Below are 12,032 nucleotides of genomic sequence, written 5' to 3'. Positions count from 1 at the left end.
CCTCAGTGCCTCTGCCTGAGTCAGCCCCCTTACTTCTCTTCTGACCCAACAGCCTTCTGCTGGAATCCGTCTCTCCAATTCCATCCTTTAGGAAAGTCCAACCACACCCTTTCTTCCTTAGTCCTCTTCATATTTTGCATGAATTTCTTCTTCACAGCAGTTGTTCAATAACTTGCAAAGACAATATATATCATATGTCAGATCTGGATTAGAACCCGTCTGCCTTCGGGGTGGAAGCCTCAGTACTGTGCTATGCCCCTCCTTGGCATGACTGAGCTCCCGCCCACCTCTGCAGACTCACGGTCTAGCATTGCCTGCTCCAGCTTCTGGCCCAGCAGCACCACACCTGTGCTCCCTGCATACACTGTGTGGTCTCCCCCAGGCCCTCTCCCCTGTTCCCATTGGTCTGGAGCACCTGCCTCACCCCGCTACCCTGCGACACTGACCATTAAGGTTCAGCCCAGGAGTGATCTTCCCCAGGGAGACTTGTTATGCTCCTGGGTTGGAACCTCTGCGACTCCTCTGAACTTTGTTTGGATTCTCTGTGTGTGTATTGTTCTCATTTCCACTCACAGGCTGTCTGTGGGGGCCCTCCAGGCTTGGGGCTCGTGTCTGTCCTTGAACCTCCAGCCCCAAGCCTGACCCAGGGGGCACCATCCTGTGATCATCTTCACCTGCCTGCCTTCTGTAAGTGCCTTTTGCCTGCTCCTCTCTGCTCTGCTCTGCTTTTCTTTTTTTAAACAAGAGGCACGGATCCTTGCTTTATTCTTATAGTAATATCCTTCCAACATCAGGGATTGTGTGTGTCTAGGTACAAAGAAGGGAAAACAGGGTCATAAACAATAGTTGGGTTCATCATGGCAGTGATGACAGCTTACCCAGCAGGAGGTCCCCTCAGGACCTTTCTTGGTTGAGGGAAGACTCCCTCTACCACTAACCAGCCAACGTGCTTTGCCAACACTTGGCCTTTGCTTTAAAATTAAGGGTCACAGGGATTAAAAACAACATGGTCAAGACACTCAGGGCCAAACAACTGCTCCGAGGCCCCTCAGTATGAACAGCCTGACAACAAGAAAACCAGCACTGTGTGTGCCTTTTCCTTAGCAGGTTGGGACAAGGCAGATCACAGCAGAGACCCACGAGACAGCCTTCTCCCTGTGTCACTGGAGAAACCCTTCCAATTAAGTCCTCAGGAGGCAGAACTGGAGGTACCAGAAACACCATACAAGCAGCAGCACCTCTTGGTTTCTCCTGGTCACATTCAAATGTTCCTATAGTACAGAAAATAGAAAAGCTTTTGTGGTCGGCCTTTTTCAGACTCAGAACACTAAGTGGGGGATGGAGGGTAGGAGCTTCCTCTAGCATCCCCATTTGGACTCAGAGGAGTTCTCTCTACTGAGCATACCACACTCCTTCCTTGCCAACACAGATGCCCAGCTAATATTAATGTGCCAGTCACAAGAGACAATGATAGGCCAAGAAGGAAGAAAATTCTAAGGGAGGGTGCCCAGCACTTGGTGTTTCCCTTATATGGTAAAGCTGGAGGAGAACCTCTCACGTAAGGGAGAGAATTGGAATTTTACAGTCATTCCCTGGACATTGGAAATAAGCAGCTACTTGTCCCAGATCTCATGCTCCAACCACCCTCTCATGAGACACCACGTGAACATTAGCCATGTATCTCGAGAAAAGCTGAGAAGGAAAATGGTTCCCCAGCTGAAGCACCTGCCAGAATCCCGTTTCTCAGGACAAAGATGCAGAGAGCGCTTCAGAGCCCAGCCACCAACTATTTTGTTGTTTTGTTTTTGTTGAATTCACCAAGCACTTTTTTTATATATAAAAAGAAAACTCGAAGGACACACCAAATTGAAAGAATCACTGTTATGATAACTTTATCTTGCCTCTTACAGAAGTCTATGAACGATTTTTTAAAAAGCACCTCCTCACCCCATCATGTTTTTCTGACAGTTGTGAAAGTAGAACATGAGTATGTCAACAGCTTGAGCATCGGCATCCTGGAGGGATTTCAGATCAACCAACCACTCACCAAAGAAATTGGCAGCTTTTCAATGTTGTTTTTAGTACAATGGTATATCCACTCTGACGGAAAACCTGTCCAGCCAAATTTCCACAATGCGCTTTGCAAAATCAATGGTGCCTTTTGTCTGCTCCTCTCTGCTCTGCTTTGTAGATAAGCACTCCGTGGGCAGTGATTTTGTCTATGTTACTAACTTCATTCAGCAACGGCTCTGCACAGGGCAGGTGGACCCTTTAGGATGGTGCGTAGAAAGATGGTGAGGAATTTCATTTTCGTTCACTTTGGGTACAGGTGCAAGCCCAGGATCACCGAGCGGCAGTGTGACCTGTGTACTTCTGGGTTCTACCATTTTCCTGAGTGTGTTCCCTGCAATTGCAACAGAGATGGGACTGAGCCAGGAGTGTGTGACCCGGGGACTGGGGCTTGCCTCTGCAAGGTAAGACAATCGGCACAATGCCAGGGATGCCCAGAGCCAGGAAAAGTTCTTCATGTTGACTCAGCATATAAAAATGGGAGAAATGAGACTGACCCATAATAGAGTTCCATAGTTTGTGTAGCTTTTTGTGGTCTCACTTCATGGAAATAGAAAGGAGACCTCCCTCATCCTTTGGAGAGGCCACAGACACTTTTGAGCATCTGATGATGGGTATATGCTCTCCAGAAAAATCATTGCAAATTTCTGTCTGCAATGTCAAGAGGTTCATAGGTTCCCAAAGCCTGTCCCTATCTCCTGCCTCCTAAGACATCTTCTCTGCATCCATGAATGTTCCCAATGGGCAGATGTTTCCATGTGGTGGTGAGGGGGGTGAATTGGTGTCACCATGCTGTGGGTCCTTGTAGTGCCATTTCTCTACCTTCAGGATATGAAGGGGCATCTTATGAATTCTCTCTTCCATTTGCACATATTATAGAAGCTTAACCAAAGTTCTGTAACAGCTTAGTGATGACATATCTCTGAGTATTTTGTTAACATCCACATTCTAACATCTCGTGTTGGTATTTAATTTGTGCAAGCAGCTGATTGCAATCAGGGAACCTTTATAAGGAATGATGTTCCTCTTGTTTCCTGTCAACAGGCAAATGTGGAAGGTACGGAATGTAACACGTGTCGAGAAGGATCCTTCTATCTGGATCCAGCCAATCCCAAGGGTTGCACCAGCTGCTTCTGTTTTGGAGTGACCAGTCGTTGTCACAGTACACATAAGCAAAGAGCTAAGGTATGCAAAGAATTAGAGTTTTTGGGTTTTTATTTAATACTTCTGAATGAAAAAAGAAATAAATTGGTGTGAGGTGTTGTGGAACGTTTTGCTTATTGATTGGTGAGAATGCTGTACTTTCTGTTTCTTGGCCTGCACTGATCATGTTCCTAGGATCATTTCCCAAAGTATCAGGTCTCTGATCAAATGTCACATGCTCACCATTCCCTGTCACTCTCTATGTTCTTACCCTTGTTTTCTCCATAGCTTTTATCAGTCGCTGATATATCATGCATTTCATTTGAAAAATTTGTTATCTGGCTTCCTCCACCATTAGAATGTGAATTCCTTGATACATCCTCAGAGGCTACAGCAGGATCTAGGATATAATAGATGCATTGTAAATACTTATAAAATGGAAGGAGTTTGTTGTATTAATTAGCTTTCTAACACTGTAACAAAATACCCAAGATAATCAACTTAAGAAGGGAAAAGTTTAATTTTGTTTCATACCTTTGGAGTGACCAGTCATTGTCACAGTGCACATAAGCAAAGAGCTAAGGTATGCAAAGAATACCTTTGGAAGTGTCAGTTCATAGTTGGTTCATTCTATTGGTGAAGCAGTTCAACATGGTGGGAATGAATAGTGGAGCAAAGCTGCTCACCTCAGGGTAGTGGGAATCAAAAGAATGGAAGAGGAAGGGGCCGGGGTCTCAATATGTCCTTCAAGGACACCCCCAATGACCTAACTTCCTTCCACTGAACCCCACATCTTATAGGTTTTGCCATTCACTAGCACTCTGCTGGGGATCAAACCTTTAATACATACTCAAATTATGTTTTTATGTATATGCTACTATGAAACCCACCATTCTGTATAATCAATATGCACAATAAAAAAAAGATGCAAACCATAGCCATTATTTTTCCCCTTAAAGAAAATCCTGTTCTATACTCACAACAATTCTAACATCAAATGTGTGGAATTTTTCCCACATCAAACAGTTCTCCAATTTTCTTTCCAAATACCAACTGGATGTCTTACAATCTAAATTTCATTCTAACATTATCTACCTGGGTAGTGTCAGACTCCACAGGTTAAAGGTTTAGTCCCTCAAGTCTATCCCTGCTTCAAATGCCAATTGCAAATTCTAGGCCTCAGGTATTTTTGACTGACATGGCTACAAATCAGGGGTTCCCACAATTCCCTCCTCAATTTTGATAACTTGCTATAATGCCTAACAGAATTTAGGGAAGCACTTTACTTATTATTACTAGTTTATTGTAAAGGATATGATAAGGTATACAGATGAACAGCCAGATGAAGAGGTATATAAGGAGTTGTCTAGAAGAGTCCCAAGCACAGGAGTTTCTGTTACCATGGAGTTGAGGTGTGATACCCTCTCAGCACCCAAGAACTCTCTAAAAATGTCATTTAGGGGTTTTACGAAGATTCTATTATGTTGGCTTAATTGATTAAATCATTAGCCATTGTTAATCAACTCAGTCCCTCCCAAGAGGTCAGTTGGGTAGGGCTGACAGTTTCAACCTCTAATCATACTATGGTGCTTCTGGCCACCAGCCGCCATCTTGAAGCTATCTAGTGGTCCCATCATCAGTTATCTCATTAGCATGACTCTCTTGTCACTCATGAGAGCTGGTGATCTTAGAAGCTCCAGTGTTAGGAAATGAGGACTAATACCAAATATCAGACAAAAAGATGATACAATCACTCCCTACCACTTGAAAAATTATGACTTTTAGGAGCACCGTGCCAGGAACCAGGAACAAAGACCAAATAGATATATTTCATGACAGTACAACATCACATCCTTCCTTTCTCTTTTCTTCTTATTTTTCTTTCTCTTTTCTTCTTCTTCCTGTTTTACTTTCCTTCTCACCTATTTTATCACATCTTTTCTTTGGCCACTGTCTAAATTAACTTCATAAAACAACTTCTGTTGTTTTCCATTTTTCCATGAACCAATAGCCTCATGCTTGCTTGCTTTTGTGTGAGTAATGTCTTATATCCAACAAAGATTTAAAGGAAGATTATTCTATATATTTTACTGCTTGCCTCCTACAAAGGAGTGCAGACTTATAATTGGAAAAAAAATTAGTTTGTAAATCTGCCCTGGTCTTCTCTCCTTACCCCTCAGGGAAGCAGAAGGCATTTTTCCTAATCTATGCCTTGTCAATTCTTTCTATTTGCTTCTCCCAAAATGGAACCAGCTTCTTTTGTGACCAGGAGAATATTTCATTTTGATGACCCATTGGCAAAGAAATAATGACAGCAACACATTTTTCTCCATAGAACTAGCCTATTAAATATGCCCATAGTTCTAATTATTATTCATATACTTATTATTTATGATTCAAACATTTGTTGACCAAATGCTAAATGTCAAGAACTTAGGATGTGTGCTGGGATACAAGGATAAGTCCTGCATATGCATGGTCACTGCCCTCCAAGAACTCCTAGTCACAATGGGTCTGATGGGAGCAGTGGTGGGTGAGGGCTCCATCATCAGAGTCCTAGGGAGGGCAAGCTCATGGTCAGATGCTTGGGTGCGGGTATAGCTCAGTGTATGCTTTGCATGCTTGAGGCCTGGGTCTCAAAAAATAAAAATTAAAAAGAGGGGACACATAAAGGAAGCCTCTGGAGCTAGGTGGCTATCCTGTGGCTCCTTCTATGACACATAATGCAGCCATCCCCCAAGAGGTCACAGACTCACATTTCCATGCCCTGCTTTTGTGTTCCAGTTTGTGGATATGATGGGATGGCACCTGGAGACAGCAGATCGAGTGGATGTCCCTGTTTCATTCAATCCAGGTAGCAACAGTGTCGTGGCAGATCTCCAGGAGCTGCCCTCAACAGTGCACAGTGCATCTTGGATCGCGCCTCCATCTTACCTGGGGGACAAGGTAACAATGGCCTGATGTTCTTCTGAGCCCTCTATGGGCCTCCTCTATCACTGCATGACCATCATCTACTGGGGGTCTGGAAGGAAGCATCAGGAAGAAGTTCAGGTTAAGAAATAACCTGATAAATATATAAACTTTAGAAATAAGGTTAATCAATCATGAAGAAGACCCTATGTAAGGGGCAAAGTGCCTCTTGTGACCTGCATGCACAAACTCCCAAGCAAAGGAAATCATAATGCACATTTTTTTCTCTATTTTTTACTTACCGTCAAAGGATTTTTCCTCCAGGGAAAGATATAACCATTTAAATAATATCTGTTGCACATAGGACAGGTACATCTTTAAATGCCAATGCTGAAGATTCTTTGTTTTAGAGCAGAAGAAAGGCTCCTTGTCAGAAAAACAAAAGCTGAGAAGTGACTCAGAAGCTTATTTAAAGAAGTGCAGAATCCGTGGCAGCTCAACTTCATAAGCAGAATCACGTGCATTTAGTTACATGATCCTTGGGGAGCTTATAAATGAGCTGTTATTCCTTTGCTGCATAAATTATTATTCCACAGCCTGGCCAACTCTGCTTATTTTATGAGGACAGAAATGCAGGCCCCATGTGGATATATCACCTGGTGATATTGCTTCAAGTTTTGCAAGGGTAGAAACTTTGAGAAGGGGTGGATTTCACAGGGCCCACCCCAGGTGAGGTGATCATCTCACATTAAGAATAACTGAATATTAGGATTTTGTTGATCTAGGGTTTCTAATTCTGTCTTCCAGTTAAAGGACTAAGCATTTCATGTCTCGAGTGTGAAATGTTGCTTCTCTGATGGGACCCACTTCTCCTTCATTCAGTATTGCTCTTCACTTCTCTGTGGTTAGCCTATGTGTTGGTTATCCCTTACCGTGTTACACACTACACCAATACTTGGCAGCTTAAAAGCAACAATTATATTGCATGGTTTCTGTGGATTAAGGACCTAGGAAGTGATGGCCCAGGGTCTCTTCTGAGGTTGTGGTCCAGGTGTTAGCCAGGGCTGCAGTCATCTGGGACTGAAGGATTCATTTCCAAATTTATTCACATAGTTGTTAGCACAGCTTCTGTTCCTTGCTGGCTGTTGGCCGGAGGCCTCAGTTCCTCATGACATGAGACCCTCTATAGGTTACTTGAGAGTCTTCATTACATGGCAGCTGGCTTTCCCTAGAGCAGTTGATGAGACAGACAAAGAAAATATATGATAGAACTCAAGACTGAAGCCTCAATTCTTTATAACCTAATCTTAGAAAGGACATAGTCCCACTTCTGCCTTATTCTGATCATTAACTCCTTAGAATTGAGTCACTAAGTCCAGGCCACACTCAAGGGGAAGGGAATTAAGTTTGGCTTCCTAGAGAGAGGAGTCTCAAAGAATTTGTGCACATAATTTTAAAACCACCTTAGCCCATCAGAAAGGCAATCTCAGTAAGGTGATTCAAGATGTCACTGGAATACCTCCCAACTCTCAGAACACAACTTTGTGAGGCTTTGTCAAACCATAGATCTTAGGGAAAACTCCTGTGGATTGAGATCTCCAAAAAGCCCTATTTCTCCCCTGCTTTCTGTTGTTTGCATTTTCCTGTGTGTTTTGTTCTGTTAAGCTGAAGTGACGGTGCCTCTGATTCCCATCCTTCCTTCTTGATTGGTGTTTACTTCAAGGTCAGAAGCATCAGCACAAAAGTGAAGTGATTGTCAGAGAACTACAACCATTCACTGTTACATTGCCACCATGTACATAACTGCTTACCCAGCACCAAGACAGTTCATGTCCCTAACACAGTTGTTGATCATGTCGTCTGTAACCAGTATACTTCATAATAACTTGGGAAGTATTCACCATCTGTTTTCAGGGGACTTTTTTAAAATTTATTTTTAGAGGTTCACATTGTGACTGATAGATATTATCCAAGTCTCTTGGTTAAATAAGAAACCAGTGGCCTAGATTTCCTAGAATTGCTGTAGATTAAATAAATATTTTGATTTCATAGTCATCTAGGAAAAAAAGAGTCTCTTCTCACTTATAAAACTCAATCATGTTCATGCTATACAGTTTAAATGATATAAAAAATGGTGTTCACTAGAAGGTTAAAATATCATCCCCAGGGCTGGGGTTGTGGCTCAGTGGTACAACACTCGCCTAGCATGTGTGATGTGCTGGTTCTATCCTCAGCACCACATAAAAATGAATAACTATTGTATCCAACTACAATTGAATATATATATATATATATATATATATATATATAGATAGATAGATAGATAGATAGATATAGATATATATATAGATATACACACACACACACACACACATATATATACATATGCATACATATATGTATATGTATAAAATATTATCCCTAATCCCACTCTCTAGATGTCATCCTTGGTTTTGTATTTTTCCTGATGTCAAGGGCCTTATATGTGGGTTAATATTGGCATCATCTCTTTTAACACTATGCTGTTACTTCATTCTAGGTTTCTTCATATGGTGGCTTCCTCACTTATCAAGTCAAGTCATTTGGCTTACCTGGTGACATGGTTCTTCTGGAAAAAAAGCCAGATGTGCAGCTCACTGTAGGTATCAGAACACAACTCAAGTAGCAGAAACAGTGGTTGCAGTTTGTGCTGAACTAAATTGAGGACATCTTGATGTGTGGCCTATAAAAAGTTTGGATACAGTTGTTTCCAATGTGTCCCAAACTGAAAAGGATCCTGTATCCTCTGACCAAATGGTCCCCCCTACCTCCAAAGCATTTAACTGTGTTTCAACCTTGTTTCTCACAAGTAACTGTTTCATGTTGTATGTTTTTGTGCTTCTGTCTTTTGATTTAGTTTCATTAATGGTTTTTGAGCTCTTGTCACATGCACTGCTGGGCTCTGTAAAGGATAAGTAACCCTGTCCTCTAAAAAGGGGGAAATTGGATAGATAGGCAAATGATTTAATCCACGGAGCAGTAAGTATTTAAGAATAAACAAAGCTGTATTGGAGCTGGAGGCTGAGTCCAGGTGGAAGTTATCTAGGCTGAGAGGCCTGCAGAGGGCTTCATGGAACAGATTCCTTTTGAGCCAAGTCCTTAAGAATGGATACAAGAGGAGAAATGCCTCTCCAGGAGAAAGAACTCAGGGAAACCCAGGTGTATAGGGCAGAGCAGGGCGGGAGGCGGTGCTCAAGGGAGACCAGTCCAACTTGGCTGTCTTGTCAGTGTGTGTGAATTATTGAAAACAAACCAGGAAGGGTAGGGAGGGTGCTTACTGATATGCTATGAAGTTAACTTGATATAGATAGTGGGGGGCTACTTTGGCTTTTGGGGAAGTAGCATCCACACTCTATATGCCTGGTACACAATTGAGACCGGCAATCTGGAAAATTCCTTGAGGCAGGGTGATGTCATATCCTACTTTGCATCCTCTACATTGTAGGATGCTACCTCAAATGCAGATATCGGGGTTCCATAGTCTGAAGGTGGCCTCATTTCTGGTTTATATGCTCCTGATTAAATTCAATGCAACTGCAACTTCCTGAAGGGTTTTCTCATGTCAGTTACTATCAACAGGGTTGTTTCACAGTTTCACACAGCTCAGCTGAGGGCTTCCCATGCTGAGTAGATATTTACATTGGGGCATGGTCAACCTATGTTTTATTTTTAGTCATAAGCAAATATATTGACATGTTTCAAAAACCCCAAGGAACCTTTGCAGGTCATCTTGAAAATAAAGTAGGAAAGATTTTCAAGTTATAGCCTAAGGAGAAATAGCTACCCAATAAAAATATTATTGCAGCATGCTGTATTTCAGTTTCATGGTTTAGTAGGGCATCTCAGCTCAGGCTATCAGTGTACTTATTTTTAGTGCCGGAGTTGATTATGCAAACGGTTGGAACTCACTGAGAGGTAATAACCAAAATTTCTCCTTAATTTTACCCTTAAAGTTGGAAAATGGTTTAGGCTCATGAAACATTTACTCCCCTGCTTTGTTCTAAACCACTATAATTAAGAGCCTTTCGGGCATGTTTCTTAGATTAAGGCTTTAAATGATTTGTGATTCTAGATAATTCTCTTCTTTCTGAAACCCCAGTCCTCATGAATGGAACGCCTTCAGATTTGGAGGTCCCACAGAATAGCTGGCTATTCTGTAGCTGGCTATTCTGTGTGTACTTGAGGTAGGGTTGCTGATGGGAGGTGCCCATCATCCCATTCTTCTCTATTAAAAGCCCCCTAAGAGCCAGTGTAATGGCTCAGCGGTGAAGGCTGAGAGTGAGCAAGGCTGGATCCCACAGGACAAAGGCTACAAGCTAATTCCTCCCTCCACACACCAGCTGTGTGGTTCCAGGCCTAGGCAAGCTTCACAGCTGGGCTCTGCCAACCCTTGCTTTCTCCCTCCCCCTCCAGTCACCCACTCACCAAAGCACTTTCCTGCTACTACAATCTGGCACTATAAGCAATGATGAAAACAGCACCACATGCATTTACTGCAAAGCAGGATATTTTTTAAAAAATTGTTTCCATCTTTTTAAGTCATTTTTCAGTTAAGCCAATTTTCTTAATTTTCTACATGTGAAAATCACTGTATTAGTTGTTATTCTGTTTCCATGTTGTTAATCCTTTTACCTGAACTTCATTTTAGAGTTGAGCTTTTCAAATAATGTAGATCCATAGATATTTGTTTTTACATAAATTGTAAATCTTGAAACATCCTAACCAAGGACTGGTACTTTCATGTATTTCTTTCAACAGGGTCAGCACATGTCCATCATCCATGAGGAGTCAAGTGACCCCCGGCCAGATCGACTGTATCATGGGAGAGTGCAGATAGTTGAGGTAAAGGAAAAGCACCTATTCAATGGCTCCCTTTTGGTGAGGCGGAGGGTATCAGGGATTGAACTCAGGGGTACTCAACCACTGAGCCACATCCCAGGCCTATTTTGTATTTTATTTAGAGACAGGGTCTCACTGAGTTGCTTAGCACCTCACTTTTTGCTGGGGCTGGCTTTGAACTCGAAATCCTCCTGCCTCAGGCTTTTGAGCCTCCGGAATTACAGATGTGCACCATTGAGCCCGGCGCCTATTTAATGGTTCTTAATGATCCTTTTTGGTTTGTGTTCTATTTATTTCAGCCAATCACAATTTTTTATTTAAGAATTTTCACATATGTTATGTTTGTGTAGATACAGTTTATATATATTCAAAATACAAATCACATAAAATATAATTTATAGATTTTGTTATTTATTTATTATATATGTTTATGTATATCTATGTTCATAAATTTTTGTTTGTGTAGATATAAGTTTATATACTCAAGACACAAAATTATATAAAATATAATTCATATACTTTAAAATATAATTTATTTGATGTTCACATTGCTTTGTGTATACCACCTTTATGGCCCTTTAACACACACTCTCTCTCATTTCACAGTTAATTAATCTTGTTTTATAAACCCTGTGAGCTTGTAAAGGCTACCAACATAGCTCCCTCATCTGTAAGTCTCATTCCTAAGTCTCCCTTAGTGCTTGGGAGCTGATCAGTGCCCAACAAATTCTTGGTGTGGATGGGTAGAAAAGCCCTGAAAATGTCTTACATCAAGAGAAATAAAAATATAGTCAAATAAAGCCTCATCAGATCATAAAATATTTTATTACACCTACTTGATCATAACTATTCCTTAAAAATATTGTTCCATTTATATTATTAAGTATATGTTCAATACCTCAAGATGACATTTTTTTGAGTTCCTTGAACTCAGGCATATTTCAACATTTCTGTACAGGTACATTTGTAGAACATTGTCTTTATTTGACATGATTAGAGCTTTTCCCCTAGAAATGATATTGAAAACATTC

The 12,032-nt window shown here is 41.4% G+C and overlaps 1 protein-coding gene across 2 annotated transcripts in view; it reads left to right on the top strand.

Annotated features, from left to right (window-relative positions):
• The window catches only part of Lama3 (laminin subunit alpha 3), a 231,647-nt gene that overhangs the window by 142,592 nt on the left and 77,023 nt on the right, over nucleotides 1-12,032 (top strand). For both annotated transcript variants that reach the window (XM_046433650.2, XM_046433639.2), the window contains 5 exons: nucleotides 2,330-2,474; nucleotides 3,115-3,255; nucleotides 5,998-6,159; nucleotides 8,663-8,761; nucleotides 10,921-11,004. In XM_046433650.2, the coding sequence (XP_046289606.1) occupies nucleotides 2,330-2,474; nucleotides 3,115-3,255; nucleotides 5,998-6,159; nucleotides 8,663-8,761; nucleotides 10,921-11,004 (631 nt within the window). The remainder of the gene's footprint in view (nucleotides 1-2,329; nucleotides 2,475-3,114; nucleotides 3,256-5,997; nucleotides 6,160-8,662; nucleotides 8,762-10,920; nucleotides 11,005-12,032) is intronic.

This window comes from Marmota monax, unplaced genomic scaffold, assembly GCF_021218885.2.
Source record: "Marmota monax isolate L192 unplaced genomic scaffold, Marmota_monax_Labrador192_F-V1.1 WCK01_AAM20220418_F8-fsc00126, whole genome shotgun sequence".
Lineage (NCBI taxonomy): Eukaryota > Metazoa > Chordata > Mammalia > Rodentia > Sciuridae > Marmota > Marmota monax.
Note: the sequence above shows the minus strand (reverse complement) of the source record. Positions and strands in the feature narration are given on the sequence as shown.